General features: G+C 39.1%; 2 protein-coding genes and 1 long non-coding RNA gene across 6 annotated transcripts in view; 1 reads left to right on the forward strand and 2 right to left on the reverse strand.

Moving 5' to 3' along the window:
• Positions 1-594, reverse strand: part of tmem131l (transmembrane 131 like) — a 33527-nt gene extending 32933 nt beyond the window's left edge. The window contains exon 1 of one of the 3 annotated variants that reach the window (XM_037100446.1): positions 466-594. Coding sequence is in view for 2 of the 3 variants with exons in the window: in XM_037100437.1 (XP_036956332.1) it covers positions 314-437 (124 nt within the window). In the remaining variant the exon portion in view is untranslated. Of the gene's footprint in view, positions 1-313 lie in introns of all 3 variants that reach the window. The other 2 variants (XM_037100437.1, XM_037100427.1) reach the window with 2 other exon arrangements.
• On the forward strand, positions 166-13823 carry LOC119020860. Of its 2 annotated transcripts, XR_005075431.1 has the most exons (5): positions 166-301; positions 403-654; positions 10906-11023; positions 12912-12998; positions 13691-13823. It is a non-coding gene; the product is annotated as an uncharacterized LOC119020860 (long non-coding RNA). The 2 variants fall into 2 exon arrangements; XR_005075430.1 differs by lacking the exon at positions 10906-11023.
• mnd1 (meiotic nuclear divisions 1 homolog (S. cerevisiae)) lies at positions 2800-20849 on the reverse strand. Its single transcript, XM_037100551.1, has 8 exons — positions 20677-20849; positions 19695-19760; positions 18755-18812; positions 15877-16025; positions 14036-14110; positions 13790-13904; positions 6784-6828; positions 2800-4079 (listed from the first exon to the last, which is right to left on the reverse strand). The coding sequence occupies exons 1-8, from the start codon at positions 20677-20679 to the stop codon at positions 3973-3975; spliced, it is 618 nt and encodes a 205-aa protein (XP_036956446.1). The 5' UTR covers positions 20680-20849; the 3' UTR covers positions 2800-3972.
• Positions 20850-21184: the final 335 nt, after the last annotated feature.

Genomic DNA, 21184 nt, shown 5'->3' on the forward strand with positions numbered 1-21184 from the left:
GCCTGCACAAGTTATCGCTCAACAACACAGGGGAACTGGGAGCTAGCATGAACTAGCAAGCTGACAAACATTAGCTAACTACAAACCCTGAAAAATCAAATAAACCGAAGTCGCTACATTTTTTTATGTTATTTTTTCAACTTATATACTGAATGTTAATTTAGCTCCCCCCCCCCTCAATTCCCCAGTATGTCTGCTGTCAAGTCAGTCTAGCTCGCTGAACGTTTTTTTTTTTTTTACATTTTTTTTTTTTCCTCCAACGGTTCGTGTTCCATCTCCGAAACGGCCAGAAAATGTAAAGGTGAGTACAAACCTTGCAGCTGTGCCCCTCCGTGCTGTACGCAGGGTAAAAGTAACTGTAGTATTCCAAGTAGTATATTGATCCACGTTTTCCTGTGACAGTGGCTGCCTTGTTGGAAGTCCTGTAGCCCCGCCATGCTGCCCTCCTCTCAGCTAGCAGCCTACCTTGTGTTTCGTCGCGTTGGTCTTTCTTTCTCTCAGCAGCAGCGGCTGCAGCAGCGGCAGCAGCAGGAGCAGCTCCCTCCTCCTCCCTCCCGTCTCTCCCCGCCTCCTCAAACACATCGCACAGTGCGGACAGACGACCACAGCACCGCCGCTGACAGCAACACAGTGTTTACGTGTCTGCTGCTGAAGGTAAACCGAACCTAAACAACAACATACAGCGGCGGAGAGGCTGTGAATACATCTACTGCAAGACCTGCACTTAGAAAAAAGAAAAGAATTAGAGGGGGTAAACCCACAATGGGAGAACATTTCCTCCAGTTAAAGATGAAAAAATTATGAAAACTTCTGAAAGCCTATGAGGAAAAATGTATATATTCCCATGAGAAGTCATAATTCTGAGATATGTGTCGACTTTTGTATCTTAATTTTGACTTTTTATCCCAGAATCTGAGATAAAAAGTCTGAAAGCCTGAATTGGACTTTTTGAATCTCATGATTGATCTTTGTAATTCATACTTCTTAATTCTAATAATTTTGACCTTTAATAATCTCATGTATGGCCCTTGTTTTTCATAATTATGACCTTTTTCATCTCATAATTGAGATAATCTTGACTTTTTATGTCATAACTATAACCTTTTTATCTCAAAATTGACCTTTTATTTAATAATTTGGACCATTTTGAATCTAATTTATGAACATTTCATTTAATGTTTTTTCACAAATCTCATTTCATGATGGACTTTATCTCATAATGACTTTTATACCCTAATCTTGACTTTTTTTATCTGGTAATTCATAGCTTTTGTCTAATCATTTTGACCTTTAATAATCTCGTTTATGGCCATTGTTTTTGATAATTATGACCTTTTTCATCTCATGATTGAATCTGATCTAATAATTCTGATTTTAATGCCATAGTCCTTACTTTTTATCCTATAATTGAACTTTTTTTAATCTCAGAATGATGTTTTTATCTCATTATTCATGACTTTTTGTCTCATTTTTTTCATCAAGCTTAGTTTTCCTCTTCCATTCCATTGAATACTTACCAGTCTTGTGACTTGTGACTCAAGTCATTCTGTCCAAGACACAAGTCATATTATTCTTGGGCAATCAAGTCAAATCCCAGGTTGTGTCAAGCCAGCCATTAAGTAATTATCTACTCCCCATCATGCCAACAGAGAGTGTTCAAGTCTTGTATTCCTAATAAAGTGATATTTAGGAGCAGAAAACTCCAAAGTGCTTCATGCATATCTTTACTTTTGATACTTAAAGGACATTTTGCTCATGATACTTGCATGATTTTCACTTAAGTGAGACTGCAGGACATGCATTTTATTTCACCTAAGCATCTGAATACTTCCTATAAGACCTTTACTCTACAGACCTGTGCACATTATCCAGTGGTGGCACATTTTACAATTTTTACAACTATTACACTACATTATAGAGAAGAATGTAGTGATTTTTACTCCACTACATGTTGCATATCTGCCAGTTGTGGTCAGTATCTACTTTACAGATTCAGATTTCACATACAAAAGGCGTAAAGACAATATAAAAGACATTGCATCGTTAAAGATTAAACCAGTGGTTCACAACTTTTCTGATATGTGACCCCTTGTAAAAAAATGAGTCTGCAGATGTTAGGAGTTGTTAGCAGCTCCAGCAAAGAGTGATCCCCTCTCTTCAACCAAGAGGTGAAAACATCCAGTAATTTACCAAAAAAGTAAAGAAGAAGCGATTCATGCGTCAGTTTAGTGTTAAATTATCATTTGTCCTTCTTTCGAGCTTAACTTTAAGTTGACAGAAAGTGCTACATCAGCGTACTTATTGCATTGTTGATCTCCATTTACAAGACAAGTTCAACAAAGCAGCTGCCGTTAATAGTCCTGTTAATAGACAGTGAGGTAAAACTATGCACGGCCTTCTAGGAGAGCTTTGACACGCAGCACGTCGGAGTCGTGACTCACAGTTAGGACAGGTTGGGCAGGTACGCACATGAACACACACTCCTCTGTAGGTGTGTCGGCTCCACCAAACAATTCTCCAGCTAAGCATTTACATTCCTTTTATTTGCTGGATCAGTGTTGCTACAGCCACCAGTGTACTTCTAATTAGGAGCTTAAGGTTGCCACAGTAAATAAATACAACAGGTACGTGCACTGACATTTGCATCTGCACATTGTGTGCGAGCAGATTATCTCAATCAGTATGAATATATAGAGTTGTGCATTAGGAAGCATTATAAATAGGAAACCACCAGCAATTATTTAATCAGTGGGCCACACTGTGTTTGCAAGGACACATCTTTCACATAAAACCAGCCTCTTAATATTTACATGTTCTGCTTTAATGGTTACAGATATAAACTGCAAACATTGAATGAAAAGCAAGTAATGAATCAACAGAAAATCAACCCTGCATGGCATTAATTTACTGTAAAAGTAGACTAAACTGATGAACAAGACAAGCATGGAGCACTATTACATTTAAATCAACAAACCCAGACACAATGGCAAGTAGGTCATCAAGTAAAAACAGAACACACAACTACCTGTTTTGCATCTGGTTTGACAGCAAAAAAAAAAAGGGGGGGAGGAAAATAAGCAGGACTGTAATCATTGTAGCTCGTGTTCCTTTTTTGTCCATACAGAAGGTGAGTGCGAGCTCTGGAAAAAAAAAAGTGTTGTGCCCGTGTGACAGATTTTGCAATATTTCAGCAGCAACTTCTAAAGAAATAAAAGCACAAAAAAGAAGTACGAGTACATTTGAGAACTGCGTGCCAAGTTTAGGAAGGAATGCGAGTGCAGAAGACGGCTCGTAAAACTCAGCGGGGCATTTTATTTGCAACACGAGAAAAGAGGTTCTGCAAAAAGTAAATGAACTTTAAATATTTACAGCACTCGTAGACATAACATATCCTAAACACATCCTCTATTACTTAATTCTCCTAGGAATGGAAAGGACTGGATGTTGCTCACAAGAACCTTTTTCCCAGTTTCCCCTCGAGTGAAAAAAAAAAAAAGGGAAAACGTCGGAGAAAAAAAGTGCACAAGCATTTGATTCCAAACCATCTGTTTAAACCATATAAATTAGATCATTGGCTGCACAGATGTGTTAGGTATCGATTGCTTTCCATCATTAACTCAGGGCTCTCAGTTTTCATGCAAACAGGTGTCCCAAAAGTCAGACTGCTAGGTTTTGTTTATCACAGGACCCCCCTCAACCCTCACAGCCACTAATGGTCGGCGCTTCTCTTCTCTGGTTGCACCAAAGCAACGTATCTGCTGATAAAGTCCATCTGCTGCAGCAAAAATACTGATACACGTTTATTTGAAGCCCACTTCAGGCCAGAAAAAATAATCCTGGTGCCCTTATCAGCCAAACACACAGAACATAAAGTAGAACTGCTGAGACCTGGTATTACCGCCTCAAAACTGAGGCTTTAACACTAATTTTTTCCCTTATTATGACCATAAACTCTGGTAGAGAAGCTGGCAGTCAGTCCATGTAGTCAAAGTCCTCGGGGATCCCAAAGGCTTTATTGATGCGGCTGTCATCAAAGGCAAACTTCTTCTTTGTCCACGACTTGATGGAGAAAATATTGTCTGAAAACACAAGACGAGATCTTTGTTTAATGAACCCAAGTATACTGATGCACTTGCCCCTCCGGTGTTATATCGCATCATTGATAGCACAGTCAGTCTGGGATTACGAGAATAATCTTGGACTTGAGAACGATGGTCGAGTCCAAGAACAAACCATCTGTCTCGCTGCTCTGAAGCTTTCACTGATGCGGTTTTGGCGAAAGTGGAGTTATTTTGGCTGAAGATTTAATCAATACTTCCTGAACACAGAACATTTCCCACCAGTGACCATCGCCCATACTTCAAAATAATTCTGGCAATTACGGCCAGTAGGGTTGGTTAAAACGAGGGTACGGGCACTCTCTTGGAATGGAATTTTTCCCAAACTGTTAAATTGTATTTTATATATATATATATATATATATATATATATATATATATATAATATAATAATATAATATATTTTGAAACATAAATCCTTTCTGTGTTTTCTGTTAATTTCTCTCCTTTCTGTAGAATGCTATCAGAAAACATAATTTGGTTGCATATTTTGTAATGACTGATGATGGTGATCTGATCTAATTATGTTATATATCATAGATATATGTTGCTGGAAAAGCTTGAAAATGCAGCTTGAAGAGCTTGAAAAAATGTGATGATGGAAAAGATGTAGGAACCCTGTTTTTGTGTGTTCCCTAAACCATCAAGACGAGATGGAATATTTGCAGAACTGACTGATTAGCTTTAATCTAATGCAAAATTACTTTTCTTAATCAACATCTGTGTTGATGAACACAAAATGTAAGGGTTGGGGTGCTTCCTGGACTTGTGTAGCTGTAAAACTCTTGTCTTCTTTTGGTTTTAATTTTTTTTATTTGATTTGATGATGTACAGTCAACATGTACATAACTAAATGCACAATTTATACAGCTGTACCTCATTCACATACCAGCATGTCAATTCACGAGTAGCCTTGGTAATATTAACGTGGCTGTAATCAGACATGACAGTTACTTCATGTTCTCTGTATTGTAGTTTATTTTATTATAAAGATGAGCTTCTATGAATTGAAGGTCTGAAAGTGCCTTTTACAAGTGAGTTATGACACAAGGTGTAGATTAACGTCTGTTTTATCAAGAGGGTTAAGTCAATAAAGTAATGCCTTTCACTTCAGATGTTATAATATGAAGCTGAAGTGCATGTGATTAACTATCTCAGGGTGTGTTTCGAGTCTTTTATGTGCGGGTGTGTCTCAGTGTGACAATACTACTGGTGAAAGCCACAAAACGGCGTCTAGATGCTGAAACAATGCCAGCAATAGTAGCAGTACATGTTTAATGTTTTTTTCTTTTTTAAAATAGAGGCACACAAAGGTTGCATAAGGTGTCCTTGATAAGTAGCAGCTATGATGCTCAGATGAAAGCGTGAAAACTATTTATATTTTTTTCATTACTTTACTTACTTTATTGACACCGATGTTGTTGTTTCCTTCTTAGGACAAATGTATTTATTGTAAGTCGCTTCGGACAAAATGCGTTTAAATGCCTTAAATGTAAACAAAGATGCAGCCAAGTCTTCCACAAAGTCTAGAAAACATGGTATTGTGTTTGACTGTTTAGAGAACTGACAAAACAGTGCAGCAGTTGTATGCAGTACTCAGAGGAAACACTTTTATGTTCACTGCTCGCTCACATGCATTTTGTAGCGTTCACCCCAGATGAGAGAAGTACAAGTCATGGAAGAGGCAGGAATGACTCACGGCTTCTTAAAATGAATATAATTGTAAGGAAGTAAAGCAAAAAATGTGCCAACTAAAACTGACAACGTGACTTTGTTGACCTGAAGAGTCAAAACACCACAGGCCAGGCTTCTTAACATGATCGCTAAAGGTCAGCTGTATCCAAGGTTACCGCTGGGGTCGATGAATGCACACAGAGAGTCAAAGTGTCGACTCCTGGGAGGTGCAACACGCTCAACACACAAAGTGCCCTTACAGCTTGCACTTTGTGAATCTGCGAGTAATCAATGGAAAAAGCTGAGAGTGGTTCTTGAGTTATGTTTGTACACAAGCAGCTTTCTGTCATAACCGTGTTCATAAGTTAATATTTTCCTTTACCACATCTATCCAAAACTAGAGTTACCACATCACCGTTGTATGTCTCTGCACACCAGTCAAGTTGCCGTTCCTGAGCTACAACGCTGAATAGTGGCCAGAAAATTTTCAGCAGAATGTAATTCAGTACATTTAACCTCTGATCTTTTGGACATCAAATGTCATAACTTTATCATGTTATCTAATTAGATATCTGTGTATCATTGTAATCAGCGAATTGTTGAGTAGAGGCCAGAAAGGTATTTTGTGAGGTGACCTCTGACATTTGACAGCAATTAGCTCATTCTTGTGTCAAAGAGGACATTTGTACCAAATTTGAAGAAATTCCCTCAAGGTGTTATTGAAATGCTTTCTCAGTAATGGGACGGACGGACAGACAACCCTAAAACACAATGCCACCGGCCAGCACTGTCATTGGTGCGGAGGCATAAAATGTTCAGTCTGGTATTTACAATAAAATGTTTGCCATTTTTCTTGAGAGACTACTTTACTTATCAAAATAATGAGTGATTCTTTAACTATACACCAACTAACTGAATAATCAACTAAGTGTTGCAGCTTGATTCCAGACTCACTACATGTGCATAAATAATAATTAAAAAAATGACTCACCTGTCCACCTGGAAACTGCATCTTTTGCAACAACATTTGACTTTCCTGCAAAACAAAATTCACAATCAGTATGCGCATTATACTTATATTATTGTTTCTGCAACGTATGTTAAGATTCAAGATTAATAATATAATTAACTATTAATTGTTATGTGCACGAGTGGTAGGAAACAAATTAATGCGCTCAATAAAATGTTAATGTTTACTTTATTTTTCCATTTCTGCTCAAAACAACGGGATCAGCTCCGTGATTAAAACTAAACATCAGGGAGACTCTCATACTGTGTGTAAGTAAAACAGGCCAAACAAATGTTAAAACCTCAGCCGGACAGAAATGAAAGTCTGCAGCAAACAATATCCGTTATGGAGGAAAAGTCTGGTCAGCGATGTGATGGTTGGATAGCTGCAGCCTTACTGTATGAAGAAGTGATGATTTACTAGTACATTAAAGTGGACAGTTGAGCCCACTCCTCCCCCAGCAGCTGTAGCTCTAGAAAACCTGAAATAGAGCTCAACAATGTGCTTCAACTGCTGAGCTCTTTAGTTTTAAGAGGCGTATTTGGTGACCCATGAGCCTGAAATCCTAATACAGCAGCAGGTATCATCATTAAGTTTCTAAATTGCTTTACCTTTTACCAGTAGCTTAAAAAAAAACTTTTATAAATCCACATTTACCATCAAGGGAACCTTATTTGGCTGTTGTTGAGGCTGTTCCATCCTGGAAATCCAGCCAATATAAACCATTTCAGACCAGGCTCAATTTACATTCCATCAGATTTCTCCCTTCTTAAGCGATCTGGTCCAAGCATGAATACGTTCGGCATAAATATCTCCAATGGTTGTCACAACTGGTGGCATACACTGCATGAGCTTTAAGGCAAAACCATTCTCAATCCTCACCATTCAAGATCGCCTCAGCATCTATTGATAATAACACAGTGAAACAAAAGATATCCACAAAAATAAACAGCAGCTGCAGGTGGGAGGGACTGCGTTGAATAACTTCTGACTCATGGAGCTGGAGAAGTTATGATTTCACAATATAGATGAACATTTTGGATGCCAGTGGAAACACAACTATGGGGTACACAAGCAGACAAACATTTCAACAAACCATCAAACGAAACCAGCAGCTGAAAACAAACAAGGAAAGAAAGGAAACAATCGGAAAAACTGTTCCTTTGTTAAACACGTAATTTTAGAATTCCAACTCATTCCAAAAAACATAAATACATCTGTGTACTTTTCTGGTTTCCTTTCAATGTGTTTGTAAATAGGTACATTCATGTGCAACTCCCTCATTATAGTGTCCTATCTGCCATGCATGTGGCTCTGATTGTGATTTTTTACCCTCCAACTGATAGACAGCAACGTCTCGGTATTCATAGGTGAGTTAACCACTGTCAAACAATTTGACGTGACAATTCAAATTTAAATCAAAATGCTGTCCACTAATTTCTAGCTGCAGTGAGCATGGCTGGTGTTTGGTGGTTTTAACCCTACCTGTTGCCATAACAGCTTATTGTTACCCATGGGTGCAGCAAACCACAGTCAAACAAGCTCAGAGGACACGACATCCCAAAGAAATCCAATGTACGATAATTAGTTAATAATAAATAGCAGTGTGGTTCTGGTTTCATGTGAACAGTGGTCAAATTAAGATTGACCTTATTTTTTATTCTTGAATGGTGCGTAAGTATCAACTGAAATGGTTTAAGGTGAATAAATCAAAGCCAATATTTACCTATAAAAGTGTGCATCTTGCTTCTTTTGCTTCTTTTGTCATTTGGGAAGGTTTAAAATTACCCATTTGTACTAGGTTAATTTAAACCAGTAGTGCATTGGTGCCATATTGCCCATAGTTATGTAATTTAAGAGTATTTGCTTATTTAAAAGTAATTTACTCATGCTTGTCTTATATTATTGGAGTAAGTAAGTGTGGTAAGTGAGTAAATGTACTTTGTTACAATCCTCCACACAAGACATTTGCTGTTAAAATTCACCCTGAACTCCATCTGCATGAACAGGTCTGAGCCCATTCTGCAAGCCCAGTCCGTCCCTCTCAACGGCAGACAAAACATAATAAACTCTGCACATTCAAGTTTCACTGAGGGGAGATGGTTATCTGTAACAAAGCTGTGTGTGTGTGTGTGCGCATGTGTGTGCGTCGTTAAAAAGAACACAAGACCTGCAGGCAAGTAGAGACAGTGATTAATGTGAAAACACAGCAAAAGAAAGTGAGAGGACGCTTCTTTTCTTTCACCGTCCGTCTCACTGACTCAAGTTTATCTATTGAATCTGGGTGCATCACGTATCACATTATATAATATTCACCATCCATCACACGCATACAAGTCGAAACAAAACATAGTTTGCAAAAGCCTCAAATTACAGTGGAGGGAGCCAGAAGAAGGGGTGGGACAAAATATCTATACAGCAGAATATATCAAGTTGCTTTGTCTTACAATACAGTTCTTGGAAACTGATGCTAAATATACGTATCTTTTAATCTATCTGTATGTTTGTGGTGTAGACTTCTGTAAATGTAATTTACACAGAAGCTGTTGTGCTTTCTGGCTTTTAGGCTTTTTGCCATTTCATCAAAGTAATGATGACACGTGTGGACAAAAAGTCTCTACAAACTGTCCTATGCATTGTTTCATCTCAGTTCATGTCATATTCGGTGAAACTGATACCACAGTGGAGTGAGTACGCCTATAATTCCTGCAGTCTTATTGCAGAATTGCTGCATTGTGACACTATTGCTGTCGTAGGCAAAGTATTGTGTATCGTATCTTTTTATGAGTTACTATGTGATTCGCCGAAAGCAGAACGATTCAAATGGGGCGCCTGCTTTTACCAGATCAACAAAAATTACTGGCACAAGTCAGAGAGAAACTCAGCACACCAGAGTTCACACAGTTGTTATTGCAGATATGAAGGCCTTCGCTTACACAACTACCTCCTGATGGGAATACATCTAAACATCTAATATCTCAGTTTCATTTTTCCGACAGGATTATAAGACAAGGTTGGCATATAAACATATAAAACTTCAATGCAATCTAATTAAATAATTTATTAGGTATGTAAATATTTCTAGAGGGAAAAAAAAAACTTTTTTCAACAGTTTGGTGTTTCCTGGGGTTTGGATTGAGGCTCTAACAGCTGCTGCAGAGATTAAGCTTGGCAGTAAGTTTATCACGAGCACCAGAGGCAGAGTTTCTGCAAGAGGGTCCACAAACGTAATCATAAAGTTACTTCTCTGGGATCCAAATAACATTTTTAAAGGAAATGTTGGATTTTAGCTTGTTCTGGCACCGAACACAAGCTGTTTTTTGTTCTACTTATCTACCAAACAGTGTAGAGAATATCTAGCATGTACACTCTGTGGCAGCAGTGCTGGTAAAAAGAAAAAAAAAATCATATCAAACTGTGTTTTCTTCTTCTCTGGGGAACTAAAACTCTGCTGAGATAAAAGTTGACTTTCAATGCACACTTTAATCCCAATTAAGAAACTTTAAGGCTAAATTCAATGAGAAATCTAGCCTTAAATAAATAGATTATAACCAAGATGAGAGTGCTTTTATGGACATTTTTTGGACTTGAGTGAATCATTACTTGATGTAATCATCTGAACTGTGCGATAACTAACATTTATCCTACCTGATCTCCAAAATTTACTTCATTTCAACACATTTTCAAAACATCACACTGTTCGGTATACTCGGTATACACACATCACGTAGTTACTGGAAAACGGACTGTCAGTGCGAAATGATGAAGATTTATGGTGGACACAGAGACAGAGAGTCTTTATTAACCCTCTGTGGCAGGGAGTAGGTGTGCAGGCAGGTGTGTCCTCTTTGGTGACAGGTTGATTAGTCAGGAGTAATTGCCCTGCATGTTCATTCGATCACAACATGTACAGAACATCTTTTCTATGGTCAACACCAGCCTCTATGCTCTAATATGAGCCTCCCTGCCAGTCCTTAAACTCTTGTTGCATTTATTTTAGTTGCTTTATTAAGTAATCATGAGTAGTTTTGTATTTGAATGAACATGATTATTTCCCCCTGACTGTCTGACCCCCAGAAAGCTTTCCCCCATTTTCCCCCTAAGGAGCAGCCCAGCATGTGATTGTTAGTAGACGGGACAAAAATGCCATGTTGGAGTGGAAAAAACCAGAAGAAATGTGTGCTGACTACCTGCATGCTTGGTCAAACACTGGGAGGTGCAGGTAAACCAACCAGATATTTTTATGAGCGCACACATGTCACATGTGTACATAAAGTAACACACACCCTTTAACACAGGTCAGCTGTAACATGAACACGAGGCAGGTGAGGATTTTTGTAATACCACTAATAGCTGTGTGTATTGTGTGGAGGTGTGCAACAGCTGGTAAATAAGTCATGGCCAGTGGCCTTTTAAAACTTTCAAGTACAAAGCCTCCAGGCTGAGAGATCAGAGGTTACAAGGCTCATTTAGACCACAATTAAAACTGAAATGCAAAGTATGAGGATCTGAACAAAGATACCAGTGTTTCTGGTTCATACTCCTCACACTTGAATCAAAATATAACCAGTTTGTGGTTCAAGCTGAAAGTTTAAAACTAACATAAGGGTTCATCTAAAACACATGACAAGCGACCAGATGCGATCAGTTTTCACTTCCTCGCTCACACTGGAACAGAAAGAAAATGTGTTTGCTCTCAGAAGTAAAATTAGCAGCAAGAACTCCTGTGATGAGTGTCCGCACATGAAGATAATGTCTCAACACTGTATGACAAACATATTCCACTGCGTTTGTCTGGAATGCTGATCTATACAGACACATCATTAAGCATTGCTGTTGTATATCAATGCATTTCCATTCTGATCATTTAAAAGAGTTTCAAAACTAATTTTCCACAGTATCGAGACACTTGTATCAGATGTGGTTTCTCACTCCTTGACTCACAACAACAATCTGACACATAAAGACACTCTTTATAAAAGCTTAAAGCCTAAAGTTAAAGTACAAAAAAGTGTGATATTTAAGGTTTATTACAGTCATTCTGCTGTTCTCTGCGACACGCCAATACATGAAATGTTGCATCTCGTTGTCGTATTGTAGCTCTGTTTCATAAAAATCTGTGTGGTATCAGTTTTTGCTGTGGCCACGAACGTGCTACTGAGTATGAAATGTTTTCAATGTATTGTATCAAAGTTCAAAGTTCCAGTATTGTGACTACAATAAATGTCATGTCATGTCATGTCATGTCATTATCCGTAACCGCTTATCCCTTTCCATGGGGTCACGGGGTGTTGCTGCTGGAGCCAATCCCAGCCTTGTCTCAGGGCGAGGGCAGGGTACTCCCTGGACAAGTCGCCAGCTCATTGCAGGGCCCTCACTGATGAGCAATGTGGGGTTCAGTATCTCGCTCAAAGACACTTCGACATGCAGCTCCTTGCCCTGAGCCGGGATTTGAACTAGCGACCTTTCGATCACTAGTCGACCTGCTCTACCCGCTGAGCTACAGCCGCCCTCACTACAATAAATTGTACAATAAATATTGTGACTACTATAAAGTTGACTTGGCAGTCTCTCAATGCAGTAAGGTGAACATTTGCACTCATAAAGCTGCACCTCGTATGAATGCAGTCATGTGTCCGCGGTCAGCATTAAATTTGGATTAAGTAATAAGATACCCGACATCTCTTAAATGCATTTGCATGCATATTTCTTATATTTTGAGCTGACTGAACAGCCAAGATAGCACTCAGTGAAATGTGTGGATATAATTTGAGGGTGTAAGTATGTTTTTTTTCCCCCACATCCTGTTGGTGTTATTTTAGCACTCTGAGTAGGTGATTTTGATTGGTGGCCAAGTTTATTGCCTGCAATATTTGGAGGATTTCCTGGTATCACTTCCATTAATGCATCTCTCTCCGTGTTGATGGCTGAACAGCTACAAAAGGCTGAAACATTTTTTTCTAAACAAGGCCTAAATTTTCTTTCCCGCCCCCCAATACTTGACAAGTTTATGGGAAGCTGCACTGCTCCTAATGCACAACTCCACCACGTCTAATGGTTTCTTTCTTGGACGTTGCCCAACTCTCTTCTTTGTCTCTTCTTAAAAACAGATCCTCACCAGATGCCAAAAAGCTCCATCTGCCATAATGAGCCACCTGATGTTGGACTCAACTGCTTTTAGTCCATCTCATTCTCTGGTGAGTCTTAATTATTTTTTTAGAACCAAACATCTTTCAGCCACAGTAAACAACTATAAGCTTGCTGCAACTGTCAACACCGGCCGACAAATACATATTACAGAAGAGTTTCCCCTCACACAGATTTTACCTCTGCAGACTGCCCGAGTATATTTGGTGAACCATTTTAGCATCTTTTTTTTCACTTTTATTTTCCTACAACCTCTTTGATCGATCAGCTAGTGAACAATTTGCCCTCGCTCTACCACTCCCATAGTAGTACTGGTAGTACAGCCTTCCCTTAAATGCACAGACTGTGATGCAACCTCTTCTACATAATTCAGCCTTACTTATGCCCATGTTTCATTCAAGCTTGTAAGTGCACCTGGTGGTTGGTTTTGATCATTTGGACAAGCTGCGTCATCAAAAACAAGGTTCCCACCAACGTGGTTCGGCTGGTGTTGAAAATGAGTGTGTGTTTTTTGGCTGACTTTATAAAACACACTGCTGGTGGAGAAACAGAAAACTCTGGCAAGCCGGTGTGTGTGTGTGTGCATTAAGGTGGACAATTAAAGAAACACTATGTGGGGAAAGTTTTAAAGTGAACTATCAACATCTTTAAGTAGAGTTTTGGTCCCAAACGTTTAGTCATTTAGAGTTTTACAGAGGGAAGACTTAATCTCAATCATAAAGGAATGTATTTTATTTTACAGGCGGACAGGATCTCTGGCCTGAGATTGAAGGTGATTCAATTGAGGCTAAATCTTCAAACTGACTTTTTAAAACACCAGTTATGTTGCCTCTGTACTCACTCATCTCCGCAACGACTTCTGGGTCACACTCCCTGTATTTCTCCAAATCGGCCTGCAGCTTAGTTCGCTCTTCTCTCAGATCCTTCAGCTCCTTCAGCAGAGAGCTTCTCTCCTTCTGCATACACACAGTTCATTTTATATTGTTAGTCTCACTTAACATGGTATTTTATTTTATTTAATCACTTTTTGTTAGAAACATATATATTTTTATGTAGAAGTTGAGGAAGCATATGAAAATATTCTTACTGTATCTTCACGTCCCTCTTTGGCTTTTTCCACCGCTTTCTGCAGAGACTCCTTCCGCTGCTTTGCTTGAGAAGTCTTACAGGTAAAGAGTTTTATATTAGATGTATAAAATACCAAGGTGTATCTGATATCACTGTGTTAAGGTTGTTGGTCGAACTTCACAATTAATGTTGTTTCAGGACCATTATTTTAACAAAACTGTATCTAGAGCAAGCCATCTTGGCTGAGTGGAGGAAATACAGGACTTCAACTAACAAGACTAGTGTTCATATCCCATTTGGAACATATAATAGTGTTTACTTATTTATTTATTTTACACTAAGTTTACTTATTATTTTCCATTTCTTTTCAGTTTTCTGCCTGGGCAACAAAAATACTTTAGGTTAGGTTTGGGACACATGGTTTGGGTTAAAATAGACCGTTCCACAACGTTAAACTTGTGTTTTAAAGGATAACTTCTCCCATGCACATTTTTTTCCAGTCTTTTCCGCCCTGAGTCGCTAAGCAAAGATATTACAAAAACACAATTGGTCAGCTTTAATGACGGCCCTGGAGGAACATTAATTATAATGTTCCAGGAAACAACATCAACACGGCAATATCAGATCCTCCGCCAAACTGCTCCCAGAGTAAAGATACTCTCATGTATCCTGCAAAAAGCAACACTACTGTTCATGACGTAGTTGTAATTAGTGTTCAATAGTCAACAAACATCTGAATCAATTGTGGTTATAGTCATCACGTGATTTTCATGTGACTGATAGTGGCTCTACAGCAGTGAACTTCAACAACAATTCACACCAACTTCACACCATCTGCCTTTGCAAGAGGAGAAGGAAATGGGACACAACAGACATTGAAAAATGTAAAGACAAGCAGCAGTGTAACTTTCTGTGATGGCAAATATCTGCACTGAGTGTAACATGAGACATTCTGAGTCAATTATAGGGTGCATAATTTTGTGTTTTTTGTTTATGTGTGAATTCATCTCTTTATTTTAAGAAGAAAATGTGAGAATAAGATGAAAATAAGCCTCACAATAATGAATTTAACCACTCACAGAAACTTGCCCGTAATCAGCAACTCATTTGTGTTTTCTTCCTGCTTCTCTAATTGTCTCTTACCAGAAGTGTTTTCTGGGCCATGCTCAACATTACGCTGACCTCATTTACTGTAAACTGGAGTTTACCTTTGGTTAAAATCCAACTTCTCCTTTCATAACATATCGGTGTTTAGTGGAAAACTCTGAGGAGAGGCTGTACATCACAGACTCTGTGCCGTGCAGAGTTATACAGATTTTCCATATTCGTAATTTGTAAAATCCAAATTGTAATTAGAAAATTAGCTCCCATATTTCACCAAACAGAGGTCATGTAATTATATCGGTCCCGTGCAAATTGGCTTCTCTGTAATTTGGGGTTTCTTTTTTTCTGATCTCTGTTGGCAGACAACTGAACAAGTATGGAATTTGATCTAATAATATGTTTGAAGAAGAGTCAACAGCTGTGCTGTGAGATATTATGGCTATATTGCCAATTAAAATGGACTACAGAGAAGGTCAAGAGCAAGAAAAAGTTGTTGCATCCAAGTATAGCAACAAAACGTCTGTTGCTTGATTTAAATGAGCTGTAACTGTGTATTTATGCTTGTAACTAGAGACTGAATGATATGTATTACAAATATACATCAGTATTGGGGTATACATTGTTTAATATGTGCCAATATGAAAACTTCTTTTTACACAACACAGAAAAACGATGCTCTAGGTAATTTCCAGTATCCGGGTTGTAGTAGCATCTGCATCTTTTGAGATATGAGGTCACTCTTTTCAGTTCCCTCACCTGGTTTTGCAGCTCTTCCAGTTTGTGCTTGCGTGCGTGCAGGGCCTTGCTGGGAAAGGCCCAGTAGTAGTTGGACGTACCCACTCTTTCACAGTCCACCATGTTGTCGTCCACCAGGCTCTGCAGCACATCCTTTACAGTCATGGGAGCTTAAGGCAGCAGAGAGAAGAAGAAATAACATCTTCCACATCTTTTGACAAGGTCAAAAATCCTCCATTTTACAGCATTACACTGTCTTCCCAGCAGAGTTGATGCTATATCAGGATCACTGATTTAATTTGTGGACGACTGATATATGATGAAGGTGTGATTGTTACAAGCTAAGAGGACTTTAGGGAGTCTAAGACGTATCTGATTCTAGGTATAATATTGCATTCTACTGAGGGTTTAAAAATCAGAGGTCTCATTTCTACTGCTGGCGAGGCTTACCACAAATGTTCACAAAACTAAACCCACACATCTGCAGCCTATCTGGCCATTTTAGGCTCATCTGAGAGAACATTGCATGAGAGGACATAATAGAGCTGGAGTTCCATCTTGAAGAGTGTTAGCGGTGAAATGTGATACTCCCACACATTTGCTCAGCCGGTCCACTGTGAAACTGAAAGAGCTTATCTGCTGTGTTGAGAGCCGAGCTGCGCCGAGTCCTGAGAGAATGCTGAACGGCAGCAAAAATAAAAACGAGGATCGAAAATGAAAACGGATCAGCTAAACTCTGTACGTGCATGACCTCCGAGCGGTCTTTTTCTTTTCAGTTCATGTGTTCCAAATGGATTTTTGCCCCCCTTTTCTTTACCTCTAACAATTCTGCCGTTTTAACAGGAACCAGCATGTCATTACCACTCTTTTTTTCCAGTCTCAATGACATCACCCTCTTGGCCCCTTTTCTCACATTTTCTCCCCTTCAACAGGAACATGTGCCCATAATGCAGATCTCTTATTGCCCCCTTCCCCCCATCACTCAGTGACTACATCATGCCCAAGTAACAGGGTCAAAAACATGTGCTTTTAATCACGGCAACACAATCCACTTTCTCCAGATTAATATCCACTCTAAAACGATCCCTCCTCGGTTCACCCAAACATTCGCTGCACAGTTTGGTTCCTCTGCAGCGCTTAAAAGCCTCAGATTGTATTTTTATGAATTCCCTGTTGATACTCACAATGTCAGACTTCATGTTGACATTGAGGGAGCATGTTTTATTTAAAAACCAAAAGCTTTCAACAGTCCTCGGCACTATGGGATTACTGCCACTGAGAGGTCTGGTTCTGCTTATACAGACTAAATACAGTTAAAATGGCAACAGATAGCTCTGGTTGCCATGGTGATTTTGCAAGCCCGTTGACACTGACTGGTCTTAATAAAAATAAACTGATGGCATTTTACTAGAATGACGTTGGAATAGCACTTAGTTCCCGTTCATGCATGATTATCCCATTTATTACCCTTCAGGCACACTGCAGTTCTATTAGAGCAATATTATGTATCTATTTCACCTTCACAGTAATAGCTTAAACTAACAGTCCAGGTTTATACTGCAGAAGTGGATCGATCAATTGGTTTGGCTGATTAATCGGTGCTGATAGGAACAGTTAGGATCGGTTGGCTCAGAAAGTGGTTGATTGTAGCGCAGCGTCCACCAGTCAGGGTGTTTTGCATGTACACCTTGTCAATGGATTACTTACTTTAAGGGAAAATAATAGCTAAAAAAAGAAAACAAAACAACATTAATTTCTCACACTGTCGATGTGTGTCGTCTGTGCAGGAGTGTTGGGCATTTAATTGGCTACCGGCTCTGTCCATCTTGACACTACCATTATGACACCGGCTTTTTAAATCCACTACTGATCAAACTATATTAAAGCAACTTGTAACAGGGAGAATGGTGCTACTGTCAGTCCCACTCTGAGACCACGACGTCTGCTCTTGCACAATGTAACTTGGGTGAACAGGTACGATCTCCTGTGGGAAGTGCTCAGGATTTATGACACTGTCTCACGCACCACCAATTATTCTATGTCGGTGAAACTGGATCATATTTTACGTAGGAAATATCTTCTAGATATTTCACTGATGTCCTCCTGCTACTCTGACTCAACTCTCTGTGATTTATGGAGTTTCCTGATGGCCAGATGGCATTACTTGTTGCTAAAATAACCTCTAACTGCTAAGTGTAGCTGCTGTTTGCCAGTTAGTGCAGCTAGCTGGCTAAAACTGGACCGGACTGGCTTTTAGTCATTATTAAAATGCTGTAAGACAGACGTCAAGCTGGCCCTCTTGCTGTTGCACAAGTGAGTAATATTAGCTGGCTCGCTATGTCTTGTGTTCTCGCACTTGCTTGATGTTGGCTGTGTTAGCAAAGTCAGTGGTATGTCTGCAATCCAAAACTGTAGGGGTGCCAAATTAAGGAACAGAAATTCATAATGAAGCTTTCATAATTTTCTAAACCAAACCGTACTTTTTATATTTTTGAAAATGTGCCTGTTGAAGTACAAAATCTGGTCTCAGCAAAATCATGAAAAGTTTTAAACTGGTCAGAATTTTTTGAAGAACTACTTCTTCTACAAGAGTTTGCTTTGGATGGGATTTGTCTCACTATACATAGCTTTGGTTAAAATAAACTTCAAGAAAGCATTTAGTGTTCATGTCACACTCAAACATCTGAATGATGAAATACAAACAAAAGGGTGGCACCTCTAACCTTTAGATATGTTTAACTAATTTGGTAAGTATCCAGCAAGGGGAAAGACACAAATCTATACTGTACATCATTTTTTTTAAACAGACTGCCAATGTTTACAATCCAACAGCTGGACCACTGTTAAGATATTCAGCGTTAACAACTTTTCTTTATTAAAACTGTTGATCATTACTCACATATGCCCTTTGTCTTCGGGGCGATCTTCTCAATGTCTTTCAGCTGAAACACATCTTTCTTCAAGGAGGACGAAGAACATAATGAAGGTAAATCATTATTTATGACAGCATCATAAAATATCAAACTAATAACATCTACAACTGTAACAGCATCTGTGTTTTTGGCTGCACTCTATTTGGAATCCCTGGAAATGTATTAAACATAATATGGGTTTTGAAAATGTACAGTAACTTGACATTGCCTTTCCATGTATATATCTTAACTAATCTAGTTAATTCCATTCCAAGCACGTAACTGTGAATTTGTAATGTTGTAAATGTTATCAGCACTTTTGGAAATTTGGTTTTTGCAATGATGTCATTTTAAAGTGGTCTAACCTGACTTTGCTAGGCCAATGTAGTCATCATGTATTAACACAAGTATTTGTGTGCAGATGATGTTCTGTGGGTCAATGTGAGAAAACCGTGTTGATGCATTTCTTCTCAGAAAAGGCTGTTCTTGACTGTTACAGGGTGGTTAGAACACTAAAAACCACAAAGCGTCGCTTGAATATAAAGTCTTTACTGGTTTGATAGTAGCTTGCAATATAGCTTTTGTCTCCCCCTCAAAAGCGGGCAACCTCAATCGATGTTAGCAACATTAAGTCAATACTCTATTTTTTTCTGACTAGTACATTTGGTGATCCATGCAGTCTCAATGTAATCTACACAACATACAAGGGTTATAGTATATGTTTCCTCCCTCTATGTAACTATTTGTAGCAACTTACATGTGTTCATCACTGTTTTTATAGGCCATATGTGAGTGGAAAGTAACATGATGGTTGCCTTTGGACCAAAGGATGTGACTTTACGCACGTTCTCCAGTACCTCGCTTTACTCTCAAGCTCCACACAGCCCCTTGAAACTGTTACACGGTCACCTGAAAGGGAGAACTCACCGTTTCAAAGAAAATCTCCAGCATGCGGGTTCTCTTCTCCTCCAAACTAAGTCCTTTCTTCTTTGACTGTAACAGAGGGTTTAACGTAACATGCGGCCTTGATCATTTCAGCAACAGCACCTCATATGGTACAACATATACTAATATGAAAACAGAATAAGATGGAAGCATTCGTACAGTAAACATTGCATGAGGGATTCATTTAAAAGATGTCTATCACACAAGAGTTTATTTTATCAATATGGCATGATTTCCTGACTGGAAGTGAAAGGACAGAGGATGTCGCTCACTGCACAGACTGTAAAGCCCAACAAGACAATGTGATTGTGATTCTGGCAGATATACAAACGATTCATTAGATTATTCTAACTGTGTCTTGCTTGTTCTGTTTTACATCTTTATTTGCCACTCATCCACTGTAGTTCTATTCCCTCTGACTATGTGTTTCTGCGGCATTAATAGTCTAATCTTATCCGTGTTGTTGTTGTAATTTCCCTTCCGGCCACCACAGGCAGCAATTAGCTACACGCCACCCAGCGAGGAAGAAATTACGTAATCTTGGCGGATATAAATTAGTGTTATCCAAACTCAAATCAGTCAATCAGTCATGCTTATGTTATTTTATTACCGTTTAACCAGCTCTGTTGTCTCTCCTGACAGTTAACAGAAACAGACTTTTGGTGTGTATCTGACCATGTACACAACATAATGACTGCTAATTACATCCAGTCACTAGAGGAGCAATACATGAATGATACGTAGTTCGAAGGTCCTGTTTCATTACAGATTTTCACCCTGTGTGCTGTAATTTGGTAACGTATTGCTTGGTGTTTACTCAAAAAAAAAACCTCTTATGAGCGTTAGGTGACGTTAAATGTACGTTAGCTAGCAGCTGAGCTAGCTTGGTAAATGAATGCTAGCATGTACACGTAAGCGTCTATGAGGAGTTATTAACTGCAGGTAAAAGTGAACATCTGCTTACCATTTTGTCGTGTTAGATGTACCAGCAACGCCCACTAACGTTAATGTCTCGGGGACTTGCGTCCAGAGATGTTTTACAGCGCTGTTATGTTTGTAATCCACAACAAGAAGAAGAAGAAGGAGGTGGCGCAGGACTGAATTTCCCGCGGAGGGGTGACATACTGTTCTGCTGCGTTCACTGTTCCTCGTAAACTCCAGATAGTCCAGTCCGGTGCTGAGTATGGGGCTTTACTAACTACCTTTACACGCTAGGTTTGTCAGGACCTCTTTTGCGTATGGACTATTATCTGTACCACCGCAATTAGTTTCCGTTTCAATTCGTATAATCGTTGTCAGCCCTGATAAAGCTATATCGGTCAACGCCTAGTTTTAAGTCGCTCATAACATCTTGTTCGATATAGGTGTGTCGGTTTCCGACTGTAAATGAACGCAACATTACTTTAAAGGGGAGGAGCGATGTTGTTTAACTTCACATGTGGTTGTGTGGCGCCCTCTGCTGGCTGATTAAT

This window comes from Acanthopagrus latus, chromosome 1 (assembly GCF_904848185.1).
Source record: "Acanthopagrus latus isolate v.2019 chromosome 1, fAcaLat1.1, whole genome shotgun sequence".
NCBI classification, from domain to species: domain Eukaryota; kingdom Metazoa; phylum Chordata; class Actinopteri; order Spariformes; family Sparidae; genus Acanthopagrus; species Acanthopagrus latus.